The sequence below is a fragment of the Rhinolophus sinicus genome, linkage group LG02 (assembly GCF_036562045.2).
Source record: "Rhinolophus sinicus isolate RSC01 linkage group LG02, ASM3656204v1, whole genome shotgun sequence".
Classification (NCBI taxonomy): Eukaryota; Metazoa; Chordata; class Mammalia; order Chiroptera; family Rhinolophidae; genus Rhinolophus; species Rhinolophus sinicus.
This window is the reverse complement of record NC_133752.1, coordinates 107,731,958-107,750,189: the sequence shown is the minus strand read 5'-3', so window position 1 is coordinate 107,750,189 and position 18,232 is coordinate 107,731,958. Positions and strand designations below refer to the sequence as shown.

Below are 18,232 nucleotides of genomic sequence, written 5' to 3'. Positions count from 1 at the left end.
GAAGATGGCAGACTGGGAGACACCAGGAATCTACCTTCTCGAGAACAGTGGCAGGCTCAGGACTTGGTGGTACTGTCAGAACTGGAGTCTCTGAAGGCTTGCCGCTTCCAGGGAAAGGCTTGGCCAGTGAAACACAGTTTTGGTCAGTTTTAGCCTTTGCGGGTTAACACTTACCTACCCCCAGCCCCTTTGCTGGCGCTGGTTGTGGGTGGACAGCCAAGGACCTCGTCCTCCAACCATTGAGTGTCTGTTTTCATTGCTGATTGCTGCTTCTGATAGCAGAGGTGGACCCCCGTTCTTGTAGTTCTCATATGCTAAATCGGAATTTTCCCCTTTGCATTTTTCCTTTTTTACCTAATGTTTTAGAGGGCCAGACTTTAAAGAATAACTTTGTTTGTGTTCAGGGGAATTTAGAAAGCACTGAGAAAAGAACTGAGAAGATCTCAGGCTGGCAGAGAGATACCCTACAACAATCCAAAATAAATAATCCAGCGATCTTGTTGAAGGGGGAAAAAGTGATTCACAGAATTAACCACACTGTACAATTCAAATGTCCAGTTTTCAACAACAACCAAAAAAATCACAAGATATACAAACAAGTAGGAAAATATGGCCCGTTAAAGGAAAAATAAACAAAAATCGTCCCCAAGGAGGACCAGATGGTAGACTTACTTGAGAAAGAGTTTAGAACAGTTATCTTAAAAATGCTCAAAGACCTACAGGAAGACACAGGAAAAACAATGTATGAACAAAATAGAAACAAAAGAAAAAAGTTGCCAAAAAAATTCTGGAGCTGGAAAGTACAGACAACAAAAGCAAAAAGAGATAATGGGACTATATCAAATTTTCTACACATCAAAGGAAATAACAGTAAAAAGACACAGAATGGGAGAAAATATTTGCAAATATATATCAGTGAAATTAATATCCAGAATATATAAGGAACTCCTATAATTCAATTATAAGGAAAACAAAAACTGTTAAAAAATGGCAGGCAGTAGTCGGCAGGCGTTCCCAGCAGACTGTGCCCAGCCGACCCTTCTTTTACTTTGATAAATCTTCCTTCTATTAAAAAAAAAAAGCAAAAGTTGAATAGTTCTCCAAAGAAGTTAATACAAATGGCCACACATATGAAAAGGTGATCAAGAAATCCTAATCTAGGGAGGTAACATCACCAATAAGTTGTCATTATGTGTCCCCAGGTGCGATGGCCTGAGGACACAATATTACTTCTGCAATGTTCTGTCCAAAAATGCTTCATGTGGGGGCGGACAGGTGGCTCAGTTGGTTAGAGCGCGAGCTCTGGGCAAGAGGTGGGTCTTCTGGTTCGATTCCCACATGGGCCAGCGAGCTGCGCCCTCCGCAACTAGAATGAAGTCAATGAGCTGCCTCTCAGCTCTAAGGTGGCCAGATGGCTCAGTTGGTTGGAGCACGGGCTCTCAACCACAAGGTTGCCGTTTGACTCCTCGACTCCTGCAAGGGATGGTGGGCAGCGACCCCTGCAACTAACAGCAACTGGACCTGGAGCTGAGCGGCGCCCTCCACAACTAAGATTGAAAGGACAACAACTTAACTTGGAAAAGTCCCAGAAGTACACACTGTTCCCCAATAAAGTCCTAAAAACATTACCATGCCCACCACCCAGGAAAAATAATGCTTCATGGGAATCTCACCATGGGAGACTAAAATAGGGAGCATCTTGTAAAGTAGTTGGTGTGGGATCTCAGTCATAAAGGAGAAAAGGGCAGGGGACTTGCAGGTGAAGAGTCACGACTATTGCAGGTTGACACTTGACTGAGGGCTAGGGGGTAGAGGGAGGCAGGGCTTATAAAAGTATTGAGGAAGTTGGACTATGAACTATTTTCAATGAAAATATGTGTCAGATGTCCTTTTGTGCTCATTTGGTGGCTGTGGCTGTGTGGTGATCCTAGGAAACATGCTGAAGCAGAACGTGAAAAGTCACTAGATGTGCCCTAGATTTCAGTGTTTGTGTGCCAACCTGTTCGATCAGTAAATGTGTCAAGAAGGGTACATAACCAGCTGCATACTGTACTGGGCTTGCAATGTTTCTGTAGGTTTGAAATTTTTCGAAATGAAAATTTGGAATACAGTGGTACCTCGGATTTCTAACGTAATCCATTCCGGAAGACCCTTTGAGTTCTGAAACGTTTGAAAACAGCCGACAGCTAGGCCTCAGGATCTTGTACTCAGCGGAAGCCACGTGACATGTTCGACTTCCGAGGCGTGTTCGAAAACCAAATCACTTCTGGGTTTACGGCGTTCATAAACCGAAATGTTCGTCAAAGGAGTCGTTGGAAAACATAGGTACTACTGTAGATAAACCCTCACCTTCACGGAACTCACACTGGGTGGGACAAACGGGATAAATTCTGTGCTGTATTAAGTGTTAAGTGATAGAAAAACAACAGGAAAGAAGGATGAAGTGTGGGAGAAATGAGTCACATGATAATCAAATTGGGGTTCACTGAGCAGGTCAGTATGGAGCAATCTCGAAAAAATGGGAGTGAGTCATGGAGGTCTCTGGGAACAGAATTTTGTAGGAATTTCCTAAGATGATGTAGGTGGGAACAGCCTGGTGTGCTGAGGGGACGCACAGGGCAGTGAGGGGCTGAGGGCACCGCGGCCACTCCTGGGGCCTGGACGCTCCAGACGCTGTTTTCCTATGCATTCTGAGCAGAGCGGGTCCAGCTGCTGGCTGGGATTGCGGGCAGATAGTGAGGGGCAATTCCAGGAGGGCCAGGACACAGTACCAGCCAAGTTGAGCTTATTCAAAGGATTTACTAACTGGGTATGTGGTGTGTGAGGGGAGGGAATTGAGTGACTCATGTTCAGCCTGAGTGAGGGGAAAAGGGCAACCCGGGCCGGGGGGGGGGGGGGGGGGTGGCAAGGGAGGTGTCTCAGGCTTGCGGCCCAGAGGGGGGGACCTGTTTACACAGTTGTCACCAGTATGTAATGGAATCCTATGGAGTTAAATCTAGGAGTCTAAAGCATAGGTGATGAACGTGTGTGTGAAATTATGACGTGGAAACTGGTCAGGTTACCTGTGTGCACAAATACGTACACTGAAGTTCACTCTAAAATGTGACCAACAGAGGTTCAGGGCTCAAAGAACTAGGAGAGGTGTATCAGAATACTAAACACCCCATCTGTCAAGTGGTCCAGGGTACCTGCAGGTCTGGACATCCCCATACAGGAAGGTGGGCCCCCCACCCTGGGGAGGGCAGGTGTCCCCAAGGGAGCCGATGGAAGGACAGCTTCTACCAGAGTGACTGTACCAACAGCTACCTGGCTGTCCTCACTGCGCCTGACCCATCTGCTAGGGCCAAGTGAGGGATTAATGTGCCCTCCTCCCTCCCATGGCATCTGTTGCTCTCGTTCTCCGGGTAATGCAGGTTTGGGGACCAGAAACCTAAAGGCCACCTCTGGTCCTTCCAGTGCTCGTTTTTAACATCTGCTGTCTTTAATAGGAGGAATGAGTTCTAAGGCGCTCACCAGGTCAAAGGAGGCAGTGCAGTCTTGTGAGAGCGGAATTCTGACGCTGGTCTCAGGCTCCACTATCAAGTACAGGAGCCACCAGCCACTGTAGCTATGGTAACTAGTCCTGCATGGCTTTCAGCCTAAAACTTCCTAGACAAGAAAACTTAACTAGAAATGTTATGAATGTACTTTAAAGTATACGGTAGACACGTTAACCTATTGCATTAAAATTTTAACAAGACAACACTATTAAAATGTAATTTTATTTAATTTTCAGTAAAATATTTGCAACAATCTTGCCTGAAATTATAAATTAACTGTTCAGAGTTAACCAGAAATGGATTATCTACTGAGTTTATACATTTAGCTTGTAGAAATAATTTTTTTTTCATTATATAGCATTCAAGAAAAATAAAGCTGTTGTGAAATTTTAAATCTGAGAAGTCTGTGGCAAGAGTTAGAAAAAAGTGCACTGACCAACGTACAATGTAGCACACATATTCCACACCCACCCACCCCGTGACTTTGTAGAACAGTGGCTCTCAACTGGGGCAACATTGCCTCCCGGCAGACATGGCATTTGATGTTACTGTAGCTGTGACCGGGGATGGATGGTAATGGAATTAGCAGGTAGAGCCCAGGGGCGCTGCCACACACCCTTTGGTGCACAGTATGAGCCTCCATGACAGAAGTATCCAGCCCCAATGTCAGCAGTACCAACGGTAAAAAGCCCTGTTGCAGCATATGACCCAAGTTCCATTTTACGCATAGCCGGTCTGTGCCCTGTATTCTGAGAACAGGCCAATATAAATCAGGATGCAGACCATCTAATTACCTCGAACCCATTCTTGTCTAACTTCTAACATGGAAAGGTAATTTGAACTGTTCAGAAGTAGCTAAGCAAATACTTTTCTGGTCTATGATAAACATTTAATGACACAGGCAGCACCTGGCAGTTAGCAAAGTGCTCTGTGAGTGTCCTCAAAATGTCCCCACATCCCAAAATGAAGAGCTTCACTAATTGGCTCCAACTTGTCAGGTCTGAGTGTTTAGACGGGTTATATTTACTTTTAAAATGATTTTAAGTTTACTAAGTAGGGAAATTTTTTAGTACTTTACTAATCATTCATTTCCATATTCACATTCTATGTATTTTCTCATGGTCAACAAACTGACTCAAATGACTTAAATTATCCCACCATTTAAAGAGAAAAGCCTCAGCAATGATTTTAAACCATGGAGTTATCTTAATTTCACCACTGGCTGCCTTTTCCAGTATTTCTTTCATTTCTTCTTTTGACACATAGCAATAGCTTTTAATCTCATTGGGGTCTGGATTCAAAGATACATTCTTTCTCACAAACAAGATGTAATCAATTTCATGTTCTCCCCAGATACCATCAGACTGTGCCTTGTAGTGAATCCGTGTTAGATACTTAATTTCTTCTGGAGGAACCTAGGATGAAAATGAATCAGTAACAAAAACATCAACACCAAAAAAGTAAAATAAACCCACCATATTTCGGTAGTACCTCGAACAACAATAGTATAGTTTCAGAGTTAGGACTTCTAAAATATTAATTTCCTATTGATGATTTATGGAAATATTAGTTTCAAGTATCTAAATTTTTTTCCATAGGACCTAAAGTTGATTTATTGAAATAATTATATATTTTAAAAGCAGTCACTCAAACTAGAATTGTGACATTCTCCACATGTTAATGTTACTTTTTCAGAGAAAAATATTTACCATTTAACTAGAGAGACATACTTTATTCAGGTTTTATTTAAAGGGAACAATTCTGGGGGAGGGGAGGTGGGTTGATTTCAGCAATTCAGCCAATCAGAGCTATAATTCACATCCCTAAGGACTTCCACAAAAAAGTATCCATTTTCATCTGACAACTATAAAAACAGTCAACTTTATATATTGGTTAACAGAGCAATCCATTTTGGTACTGAGCTAAATTCTTACAAATAGTAAGAAATCAAAATTTAATCTTTATTCAAGGTGCCTTTTGGGGCACAAAGCAAAGACCTGCACTTGAATTTAAAATTTTATTGAAAAATGTTTTCGTATTTCTTGTATGGTTGGTTGTTCAATCAATCTGGTTACCTGTTCCAGGGGAATTCCGAATTCAGCCTTTAAACGCCTCTGTGCTGCTCGTCTTACTCCCATGGCATCATTTTCTTCAAGCTCTGTTGGGTTGCTTAAGGGATGACTACAGCAAGTATTGGTAAAACAACCTGGAACATGTTAATATAGTTGTAGATTAACTTTTCCAAGTAGGTCTAAAAGATCAAGAAAATCTAAAGTTTTAAAAGTAACAGAAAGATAAATAAAATGATTTCTAAATCAGTTATAACGAACTATCAGTAATCATTTTGTGAAACAGGCAAATTCTCTATTAATGCCTTCTTAACCAAAAACAAAAATGTAAGATACAGATTAAAATACACATACACACACACGGTGATAAACAAATGTACACATTTTAAGAAAGGAAAAACTATTAAAATTGTAATACTCAACATATGCCGGTAACAAAAAATGGAAACAAGTCATGTGTATACATTTTTTGATACCCCCAGTATATGCATTTACACATACCTAACAGTTTTTAACCTTTACTGCAGTTTTACTAGGTCGTACTCATTGTATAAACTTCTTTTATGTCATGAATTTATGTTATGAAATTATGTCATTCACAGGATTTCCCTTTTCGACCTTGGCTCACCAGAAAGTTCTAAGTGACAAAGTCAAATTAAGTATGTTTCCAACGAAACACTGTACACCAAGCACACTAACCTGGAAAGGTGATTTTAGCATCTGATCTCTGCTGTAGCAGGAGCTTATTTTCCATGTTGAATAAGAAGACACTAAAAGCTCGATGCAATAATCCTGAAACCAACAGCAATACTATTAATTTAGTTTTAATATGCCAGTTATTTGCCTGTTTCTGTACTTGGGATCCAGGATACCAGTAACTTGCTGCCATTGCTGCTTTTCCCATTCTTCTATTTAGTGAGTCTTGGCATGGCTGCAATGGAGAAGAGCTCTGGCACACCAGCCGTCTCCCCTCTGGGGGTTCCCAGCTCAGTGAGCCTCCTCCTGAGGAAGCTAGAAGGCATGTGCTTCCCTCTGTGATACTGTCTGTGTGTTCATCAGAAAGAAAGCATTATAGGCTTGACAAGTGCCACTCTGCTGCTAGGATTAGTCTGTTCCCTCTTCTACAAAACCAGAATAATCCTGAAGAAGCTGAGTAAACGACATGAAGTGGAAAGAAATAGCTGTTAATCAGGGAAAGTAGCATGACAAGTTCTACTCTTGTACCACTAACCTAAGTGGAACCAAAGATACAATATGACATGATTAAAACCACATCTCCTTTACCTTTAATGTGCTTTTCTCAGCTACCAGGAAATGCCTAGGCAAACCACTTTCTAAAAGGCTGTTTTAAAACAGTACCTTTCTCGATGTTTTTATTCAGGTGACAATTCTTTTTGGTCTCAGCCCCAATCTTGTTGTCATTTTCATCGATAAGTATGCACATCTCTGCCAGGAGCTTAACCTGTTGCTCATCCAGGCTGTCAGTGGTGATTTCCGGCATAGTTACAGGATGTCTGCTCTGTCCCAGAAAACTAAGAAGAGAAAGGCCATTACACCACACTTCTCTAAATGTCATATAAACATAGTGGCAAGGCAATTCCCAGTCCACCAGCCCAGTAAGCAACTCAGCCATTTCAAAGGGTACGAACTGTGCTTGCTGCTAACTGCGCTCCCATTTCTCTGCCCCCACCGCAGCTATCATTTCTCCTACAGGCAATCAGCTGCCCTTCTATCACAGCCACTCTTAACTGTCAGATTCAATGTTCTCTAAATTCTTGTCCTATGACAGACACCGTGTGCAGCACTTGACAGTCAATCCTCCCTCTATGTACTTTTCTTCCTTGAGTGTCTGTGACCTGTCCCCAACCTAACTTTTCATCCTGTTTTTCAACAAATGTCTGCATTGTGGTAACACTTATATATCTGCGTATAGTACACGTGGGTTATGTTACAATCATCACCACCCCAACTATGTTGGCATTCCGTCGTGGGCCACGTACCAATCTCTGTTGAAATCCATTTCTCAGGGTCCAATTCATGTGCAAAACACTCAAGAACCTTTTTCAAATACCCCAGTAAGATTAACCCAATTTTTCTCATCCGGGCTCCTGCTCAGATGGCTGCTGCTGCGACCACTCTCTAACGGCAGCACAGTAAGTAACGTCACTGCGGACGCACGAGACTGAATTCACGGCTGCCGTGGGATTCTCGGCGCAGTGTCACCCCGCCGCAGCGCTAACGCAGCCACCGACGGTGTACAAACTGTCCCCAAGAAACTACTGACGGGCAGTGAAACTGAAATTCCACTCCATTTTCACATGCCCCCAAGTATTTCCTTCTTTTTGGTTCTCCCCCCGAAATAATCAAAAATGAAAAACCATTTTTAGGTCATAGGACATAAAAACAGGCGGTGGGTCCGGATACGGTCCCCCAGCCGCTTTTGGTCCTTCCCTACCGGAGGGCAGAGGCTCCTCGCTCTGAGTCCCCGGAGCCCTTGGAGACCCCACCCCCACGTCTCTCCCTTAGGGGACCCCCTCCCCACTCCCAGTCTCTACCCCTGGGGATCCCTGGGAGCCGTAGGTCTCTCCCCTCCGGTACTCCCAGTACCTCAGGCTCCCGCCGTCCTCAAGATGCCGCTGCGCTGCGGACGCTTTCAACACGCCGCGCCTCCAGACCCAAGCCCCGCCTTCTGGCGCCGCGCGACCAATCGTCCGCGCCGGTGCCAGAGCGCGCCACATGTCCGCAGGCCAATCGCGCGCCGGCCCGCACCTGACGTCACAATCGCGCGGTGGCGCCACGCCCGGCTTGCGCAGGGCCTGCTCGCTGGGCGGGGCGCGGAGAGGCCTTCACGTGGAGGCGCAGGTGCTCCCACTCCGTCACTCGCGTCCCTCCACCGACCGTAGAGCCACGTGCCGGGCTCCTTTGGCGACAATGGGTGGGTCTGGCGGCGCGCTGGAGGACGTCGCCGGTCGCGCGCAGAGGTGTAGAGGCGCGCCTACGCGCGGGTTCTGCGCACTAACCCGGAAGTCCGGCGTCGGTCACTGAGGCGTGGCTCCGCCCGCTTGCGATGGGCGTCTACGCGAATGAGAAGACAGTCTTTGTGGGCTGAGTTGGAGGCTGCTCGCGCTGAGCTTCCTTGTTTGGGTTCCAGTGGGGTTTGTCTCCAATGGGAAGTTCTACAGGTCCTAAGGCAGTGTGGTTCCCAAGAACGGGTTAGCAGAGAGACTGAGGTAGAAGCAGTTTAGGAGACTAACGTGCTTGGGAAGGACCGAGCGGGCGGCATTCATTTACTTATACCTTCATGGAAGGTTATATGTTAGGAATACTTTAATGCGGACTACATGTGAAATTGTTTTTCACAATTTAAGTCATTATAAAGTATATGTAATTGAAATGAAGTTTAGCCTGATAATGGAGAAAATAAAATGGAGTAAGCATTGCTAAAAGAGTCACTTAGAACAGAGTCAGGAGCTGGTAGGGAAGTGGGGCCTCTGCGCGTCCTGTGCCTCAGTTCCCCGACTTGCTAGACGAGTTGCTAAACTCAGCTCAAGGCTGAGCCATAAATATCGCAGAGCAGCTCTCGTATGAACACACATGGACTTGTTAAAAAAGAAAATTCAACTGAGTAAATTTGAAGATCTCGATGGCTGTATTAAGCGATCATGAACCAGACACATTCCATCTAGCAACTGGAAGGGCACTCCAAGGAGCTATACAAAATGGAAGGATTTTACAGGAAGAAGAGGGGCGCAAGGGAGCTGTTATAGGAAGAAAAGAAAGGATTTGGGAGGGAACCACATCGTCTTTTCTTTGGAGGAAGAAAAGGGGGAGGATTTTTATCATGCAGATCGTGTTTCTATGGGGGATGGAGAAGGCATATGTGACAAATGACCTTATTGATGCTTGACCATAATATTCCAAATGGTTGATTATGACTATGTTTCTGGGAGAGGTTGAAACTGCAGTTAGATCAGGTATTAAATCTAGGTTAGGTGTCATGGGCTTTTGGCATGAGTGATGCCATTTTGGGCCTGCGGGGTTTTTTTTTCTTTAACAGACTTTACTTTCTCTGTAGTTCTCATCCCCCTCATTTGCATATTGGAACTAAGCAATCCCTGTTAACCTAGCAGCAATTCTTCACTTGCATGAAAGAATTACATTTTGTGATCTTTGCCTTTATAAAACCCTTCCATTCTTTGTTCTCTCCAGAGCACGGTTTGAGTTGCTACCTGAATCTGTGTTTAAGATTCAAATCCTTTAAGACCTCAAATAAACTTTTAAATTGTTTCATAACCTCAGATATTTATTGGTCAACATTACATGGTGTCAGACACATGGGATCCAAAGCAACTTGCTTGTTCCTCAGAATCCATTGTGCTCTGTTGTCTCCTTGCCATCCCCAGATTGTCTTGGTAAATCCTCCTGCTCTACTTGAGGTTCAGGTTTATTTGGATGACGTCTGTTGCTGGCTTTTGTGTACAGAACTTAATGCACCTATCTGGTTTGTCTGCAGGATTCAACATGCCCATCTGGTGAGTAATTAGTCTTCTGGTTCTCTGTCAGAGTACTGTTTCTGTAGAATTGGGAGTTCATGTTCTACAGGAATGGTTGCTGAGGGGCCACCATCTGGAACGCCTGATGTTCGAAAATTACAGGCCCTCATCTTGTAAATTACTTTCTGGGATGATTTACAACTAAATTGTCCATGATGGGGAATTTTTGCCGTCCATAAACTTGCTTTTCTCAAAGCTAAATTAGGAAACAGTGGCTCAAAAATAAAACAAACTGGAATGTATACCTATTTTAATTGATACCTTGAAGCTTCCACACATATTCAGGACTCTGAGTTAACCAAGGTTAACAACTAGAAAATAAAAAGTAAAAATGGCTTCCGAGGCCTCTTTTTCCCCTCCCTCGTCTTTGTCTCTGGGGGAGGTGGGCGCAGTGATGAGACAGGTAAAGCATTGACAGGAACAAGCTTGGAAGTTAACAGGAATGAGCTTAAAGATTAACCGTTTGGGTCTGGCTCTGAATCCCCAATTAGCACAATCACCAAAACAGCATAAATCACAGAAGAAGGTGACCATAGTGGTAACTCCCTGTGAGCCAGTAAACATCCTAAATCATAGATGGGAGCCAGCAAGACAAACTTAGTGTAACGAGCTTGGGAACCAACAAGATAAGCCTAGCAATTAAGTACATCCCTAGTTTCAGGTTAACTGCAATAAGAAACCCCCACAAACTAGCAGCCCCCACCTCCCTGCAGGGCAAACTTAACCTAGGCTTCAAGGGGGAGCTCAGAGCAGCTCCCTACTCTAGACCCCACCCGCTGTAACTCCTCTGCCAGTGTTTTTTTAAATAAACTTTCTAACTTCGATTCCTTTGTGCCTTGCGAATGCTTTCACAACCTATGAGTGACCATGATATGCAGCAGCCCTCTTCTGCTCAGGCTCCACCTCTCATGCCATTTTCTTATCTCCTTGTCTAGGAAAACCTACCCCTTTAAGTTCAGGCCTTGTGAGACTACTGTGTTGACATTCTGAGCTTTCCAACTTTCATTCATACACTTGCTTTCTGGTTCTTTCTGATCGTGTTTGTCGATGAGTCCATTTTAAAGGACACCATTAAAAGAGACGCTCTCGGGAGTGGTAGATGAGGGTAAAGGGGATCAAATATATGGTGATGGAAGGAGAACTGACTCTTGGTGGTGAACAGACAGTGTGAGATACAGATGATGTAATACAGAATTGTACACCTGAAATCTATGTAACTTTATTAACAATTGTCACCCCAATAAACTTTAATTAAAAAAAAAAGATGCTCTCAAACTTCTCAGCAGTGATAGGATGCATTCTTTGATGGATATATAGAAGCTTCTAAAAGACATAGTCCATCTGCTAGAAATGTAATTTGGGTCTAGTTTTTCTTTTGAGTTTTGTATGATTGTATCTAAAACACAACTAACATTTTAAAATGAAAGCTATGAGATTTGTCTGTGTCTATCCATAAGTTTATGTATGTCTACGTATGTACGTTTTATATATATATATATAATATTTTTCTACCTCTGGATGATATGGCTAAAATTAATTTGTAAACTCAAAATTAGATTGTAAGGGAGCCCTATACAATCCGCTTAAAAACAAGTGAGTCTTCATATGAATGGAAGAACTACAACAGAAACTAACTCAAATGCTTTTCAAGTGCACATTGCCAACTGCTGGTCAGTGTCAATAGGAACTCCCAAGTTGGGGTGTGATAAAGAAGGAAACTTTATTTAGTGCAAACAGCTCAATGGTGATACAGCACGGCTATGGAACAGCTCAGTAGTGTCGCAGCTCAAGAGACAGCATGGCTGTGGAAAAGCAGGGCTGCAAGGCAGCCCTGGGGTGAGACCCATCTCTGGCCAGACAGCTGTACTCTGCTCTGCCCCACCTGCTCTTCTCCGCTCTGGCCCAGTGAAATTTCTTTGGTATTTCAGCTCCACCCAAGGAAACGGTTTTCTGTGGAAAGAGAAGTGTGCTCTCAGCCAGATTGGAGCTTACTTACATAGAAGACCCCACCCCTGGTCCCTGATTGTTCCATCCTCATGCGAATGAGGATGCTAAATCTTCGCAGTTTGATTGGTCCAAAAGGCACTGTCAGAATGGAGCCACTCTGATTGGTCAGTGAAGATACTGATAGGGATATAGCTTTCAGCTCTGATTGAATGAGGAAAGCCTCAGTCCTACTGGTTGAAATACAGTTCCATGAACTCCTTTATAAGGGCTGGCTCTGATCACAGGAACAGACCCCCTGGTTAGAAACAGTTACTAGGATAGGTTTTTGAAATTTGAGCCCAGTTAAGCCACCAGGAGTCCTTCTTTGTAGGTATCTTCTTTCTCAGGGTTCACAAAATGATCTCAGATTAATCTTTAGTAAATAAAACCTAGCTTAAGGGGGTTGGTTCAATTGAAACAGGAATGTCTTCAGAGTTATTAGCACTGTAAAATAATGCAAATATGCCACTCATTATACTTGGGTTTATTAGTCAAATAAGCTCGTATTTTCTGTTACAAATTTATCAGCAAGAAAAATAAGAGAATGGCTAATTGCTTTAAAGTCTCATGAAGTCCTCAGCAGTAATTTAAATATTGTTGACAAATCCAACAAAAGGCACTGGAGAATAAGGAAACTTATTCAAATAACAATTTGCAAAACAGGGAGACACAGCCTGTGGTAGAAATTGAAAGTGTGCGCCTTCAAGACAAAGGGAAGGCTGTCTTTTGCAGAGAAAGTTTTCTGCCTAGTTTTGATGAGGTCTATTTTTGCAAATGAGGACTTCAAGTCTGATCAGCTGGGATTGGTGGATACAGGTACAGTTTGTGCAGTTCTGATTGGGCAGGACAGGTGTCAGTCCATTGGCTGAGTGGTCATATGGTACTAGTGGAACAGGGACCCTTCCCTCTCCCCTGCAGGGGTTGCCTCAACTGTGAAAATAGGCAAGGCAGAGGCTAAGAGGACAGTCCCTGATTCGTGAGAGGCATCTGTCTGTAAACAGTCGCGAGACTCTAATTCTGAATTCAGGCCCAGTTAACAACATGGAGTCCAAGCCCATGTCAACAGATAAATTCCTTCCTGGGGTTCACATTAGATCATTTTCCTTTTAGGGGTCACACAAAACATGATTGTTGAAAACAAGTGGTTTAACTAGAAACAAATGGTATAAGAATATCTATGTGAATTTTTCAGCACTTTCCAAAATTCTTTGGTTGATCCAAAACTTGAAATTTGCTACGTTAAGTTAAATGATGAATTAAATCAAACTTTAAAAAGGAGCTGAGATTAGGATAGGCAGTGAAGTCATCCACTAAATTTGGGGCTGGCAGACAAGATGGGGTACAGAATAATAAATTGGAGACCTGAGTGTGCCATTTTGCAAGGTTAGTAGGAAGGCACACGATGTCTCAGATTAAGATCCAGGTCCTTTTGACTAAGCCTGATTAGGGTGCTAAGAGGTGGGGTCTCTGCGAAAGCATAAGAATGAGGAGCAAGATGTGGTGAGCAGAGATTATTGTGCGTGGAAAGTAAGTTGCACCAGTGTTTAGTGAAAGAAGGTATGAGGAAAGGAAGTGCATTTGTGGTAAAGGAAAAGGAAGTAATTTTGTCTTACAGTAATAATATTGTTCCAGAATAAGAAGGAAAAAGACAGGATAAAAGCTGAAAGGTATGTGAAAGTTACAGAAGGTTTGCATAAGTTGTAGAAGGTTTGTGGAAAGAAATCTTGACAGAAGAAATCTTACACATAGTCAAGCTAAGTAAGATTAGAATAGATTTATTTAACTTAACTTTTGCTATCAAAAGTACACCAATACAGGGGCAGCCAGATGGCTCAGATGGTTAGAGCACGAGCTCTCAACAACAAGGTTGTTGGTTCAATTCCCGCATGGGATCGTGGGCTGAGCCCCCTGCAACTAAAAGATTGAAAACCATGACTGGACGTGGAGCTGAGCAGTGACCTCCACAGCTAGATTGAAGGACAATGACTTGACTTGGAGCTGATGGGCCCTGGAAAAACACACTGTTCCCCAACATTCCCCAATAAAATAAAATAAATATGCAATCTTAGGCACTACCTCAGACTTACTGAATTGAAATCTGTACTAAAAAAAATAAAGTACACTAATACAAAACTAGAATTTGGTTTTCTCTCTCTGTCAAAAAGGACAACATTTTCCTGTATTTCTGAAGGCAGGATATGTGTCTGTGAGTCCCCAGACGATGTAGGGGGCTTTGGAGTGAGAGCTGGGATCGTGTCTCGTGAGACCGAAGAATGGAAACATGGACCCAGGAGAGGCAAAGAGTTCTTAAGACGATAGTTTATTGAAAGCGAAGGGTCAGAGCTCCTGAGCAGGAAGGGGTCACGAATGGGGGTGCCCAGTGACTGAGGCAAAAGCTCTTACTTTTATAACTTCCCTTGCCTGCTTGGGGAAGGGGAGCTGGGGCCTTTTAATGCCTTTTAATGAAATTCGTCTACCAGGTTTGTTCTGCTTGCCCATCCTGAAGGAATTAGCAAAATAACCCACTTTTATCTATCAGATCTGCTCCGTTTGTCAGGCCAAAAGGAATTTTATGATTAACCTCAAGGCCTTGTTACATTTTGTCCTGGAGCAAGGCGTGATTTCAACACCTGGAGTTTTAGGATATGGCTGTCTTTGTTTATTCCACCAGGGACCTCCCTGTCTACATGCTAGCTAACCTGTCTCAAACCCCTTCTGAGGACGAAACTCTAACTTGCTGTTAGGGGATAGGGGCGACAACCGCTCTGGCTACTTCAAGCTGAGGAGGGATGTAGAGAGAGACCAGCAGCTAGGGCTTGTCCAGAGGTCTATCTAAGGGTCCTTGGTAGATGAACAAGTCCAGGTGAATATGTTGTTTTGTAGGCCGTCATAGCCAACCAGTGGGTACTCTGTAAGCTGAGACGCATTGTAGGCAACAGCATGAGGTAGTATCTATAAAATGAATAAAAGAGAAATGAAAAAAGTTTCCTTAAGTCCTACTAAACTGGGAAGCTAGGAAGTAAGGAAGAAAAAATCTAGCCTAAAGAATCTTGTTTTTAGTTTAATATTGGAAATTTTTAATTAACTGTGAATTATCAGAGAGACTGAAACAGCATAACCCTTTAAACTTTTTATATCCTTGCTTGTGTTTGAGAAGTAGATAATCTATGGCAGCTCCGAGAACTGTTTCTCTGACCTGTCCTAACTCTTGTCTCACGGCATGGATAGCCTGTGAGGTGGTGTTTAGGGTTTTTGTCATTGAGTAAGCTATTTGACTATCTAGCTTTTTGTAGGTTATTTTCTATAAAAGAGCTCTCATCAGTTGGGTTGTCTAGGGGTGTTTCTTGTAAATATGTTTTGGCAGCAAAGGTTTGTATTAAAATTTATTGGCAGTGGGGCCGGCCCAGTGGCTCAGGTGGTTAGAGCTCCATGCTCCTAACTCCAAAGGCTGCTGGTTTGATTCCCACATGGGCCAGTGGGCTCTCAACCACAAGGTTGCCAGTTCGATTCCTCGAGTCCCGCAAGGGATGGTGGGCAGCGCCCCCTGCAACTAAAATTGAACACAGCACCTTGAGCTGAGCTGCCGCTGAGCTCCCGGATGGCTCAGTTGGTTGGAGCACGATCTCTCAACCACAAGGTTGCTGGTTTCAACTCCCGCAAGGGATGGTGGGCAGTGCCCCTTGCAACTAAGATTGAACACGGCACCTTGAGCTGAGCTGCCTCCCAGATGGCTCAGAGCGTTGGTTGGAGCGCATCCTCTCAACCACAAGGTTGCTGGTTTCGACTCCCACAAGGGATGGTGGGCTGTGCCCCCTGCAACTAGCAACGGCAACCGGACCTGGAGCTGAGCTGCGCCCTCCACAACTAAGACTGAAAGGACAACAACTTGAAGCTGAACGGCACCCTCCACAACTAAGATTGGAAGGACAACAACTTGACTTGGAAAAAAGTCCTGGAAGTACACACTGTTCCTCAATAAAGTCCTGTTCCCCTTCCCCAATAAACTCTTTTTTAATACATATATTGGCAGTAAATTTTTCCTGTCTCTGGGAGGAAGGTGGCAGGATTTACGGTGGAGCAGGTCCACATTTGGATTACAGAACCTTTTAACAAGAGGGCCAGATGCCGCAAGAGGCGGCTATCAGTGAGCTGTGACTCTTATTAGCATTTAAAAGCCCTTGAACGTGGTGTTCCTTATTTAAGTAGTTCTAGAGTCTTTTTTAAGTTTAATTTGTTTTATTTTACACTTTCTTTAAGGTATAGACCAATGATGAGAAACAGGCTGCGTAAAATAAGCCCAAATCTGGGGGCTGTCTTTCTCTTTACAACCAAAGCAGTTTTCAGAGGAAAAAGGTCCAGAGTGAGCAGTTGAGACAGAATAAGTAGCTTCTATATTAACTAGGAAATTAATAGGCTTACCTGCCACGTCAGGGTCACCTGCAGTTTTACCCCCTGTGATGAGAACAGCTTGGGAGCCACTGGGAACTTCGGGACCAACAGTGATGACAGCCATTTAGAGGGGAGGGAGCTGGTCCTTGCTCCCTTCAGAACAAGGCCTACTCTCTGGTGTAGTGCCCATTAGTCTGTATAGGGGGCGCAGCTGTTTTGGAGGTTTAGGAATCCAGTGATCTGGGTTTGTATATCCAGAGTAGGCTCCTTTATCTGGTGCTTTCCCTCTGGGGCATTTGGGGTGTCCTGAGGTGGCTTCAGCCCTGGGTTGTCTGTAACTGTGGCCAGAAGTCTGGCCTGTCTCTGGTCTCATCCTCTGGTCTCACTGTTCCTTTATTCCTCGTTCTTCTGTCTTGGTTGTTAAAGACATTTAAACAAATTCCTGGCCTTTTCTAGGATCTGAGCTTCTTAATTAGGGATGTAACAGTGGGTCAGAACCATTAGAATTCCCTGCCAGTTAGGGGAAAACATTAGGCTAAGCTTCCTTATATAGGCCTATAGCTGATACTGAGAAAGTACATGAACTTTTACAATATAAAAGTTTACAATATAAAAGTTTACTTATCTATTAGCAAAACTTAGTTTTTAGATTTAATTTTTGAGTAACCAAGGATCTGATTGAGAAAATATAAAACATAGAAAATTATTCTGGTGACGTGTATGCTGACAACCGAAAGCAAGCAATTAGCACTTGCACTGGCAAACCCAGGAATATGTTTGGCAACTTTTAAAAGCATAGGCTTTTGTAATAAAATATAAGATATATTTATTATTAACAGATCTTAATTTCTCTCAACATTCGTGTGACAAGAAGCTAGAAATAGATGAACTTATGATGTACCTAATAATTAACACCTCAGTATTTTGTTATTTTGAAATACCTAGATATTTAATTTAAACTATTTTTTTGACAAACTCTGTGACAGAGATAACATGACTTTAGTACTCTGGGACTCCAATCTAAAGGCTATTTCCCTTCTAATGAATCTCACTGTGGGTGGTCGCTGTAGGACTTAGAGCAGCAGAGTAAGTTAAAAGTGCCACTTTTTCCCTTTAGTTACCAGGCTTAGGCATTTCTGTTTCTAGGTGGATTAGGAGATGGGTGTTTGTTGAAGGGTCCTCCTCAGGAGAGGAGTATCCCGCAGGGATTTCTTTTGGAGGAGTCTCTTCAGGAGGGGTCTCCCTAGGGAGAGTCTCCTTAAAAGGAGTCCCCTTAGGAGGAATCCCCTTAAAAAGGGACTCAGTGGGAGAAGGCAGGCAAGAGATCACAGCCAAAAGAGCCGGGTCAACTTTACATTTTTTACGGAGATCTGGGTTGTCCCTCAGGGCAAAAAAAGCCTGAACACAGGGAATTTCTGACCATTTGCCCTCCTTTCTGCAAAACAGGTCTAGTTGCATGATACTATCATAATTAATACTTCCCTCAGAAGGCCAAGTCTCCCCATCTTCTAATGGGTATTTAGGCCAAACCTCTGAACAAAAGAAAATCAGGCGCCGTTTCTTCAAAATCTGAGGGTCAAATTTGTCCCAATATTTCAAGATGCAGTTCAGGGGGGTGTAGGCGAGTGAGGGCTAATTGCCCATCTGAAAGAGAGGAAGAAGAGAAAGGCGTCCCTTCGCAATTCATCTCCCACAA

General features: G+C 43.5%; 1 protein-coding gene across 2 annotated transcripts; it reads right to left on the bottom strand.

Annotated features, from left to right (window-relative positions):
- Positions 1-3,742: 3,742 nt before the first annotated feature.
- On the bottom strand, positions 3,743-8,483 carry LOC109438274 (isopentenyl-diphosphate Delta-isomerase 1). Of its 2 annotated transcripts, none has more exons than XM_019718066.2 (5): positions 8,216-8,483; positions 6,968-7,140; positions 6,308-6,400; positions 5,615-5,745; positions 3,743-4,954 (listed from the first exon to the last, which is right to left on the bottom strand). In XM_019718066.2, the coding sequence occupies exons 1-5, from the start codon at positions 8,344-8,346 to the stop codon at positions 4,637-4,639; spliced, it is 846 nt and encodes a 281-aa protein (XP_019573625.2). In that variant the 5' UTR covers positions 8,347-8,483; the 3' UTR covers positions 3,743-4,636. The 2 variants fall into 2 exon arrangements, with proteins under 2 accessions (XP_019573625.2, XP_019573626.1); XM_019718067.2 differs by lacking the exon at positions 8,216-8,483 and adding an exon at positions 7,609-7,766 and having other exon boundaries at positions 3,879-4,954.
- Between the last annotated feature and the right edge of the window lie 9,749 nt (positions 8,484-18,232).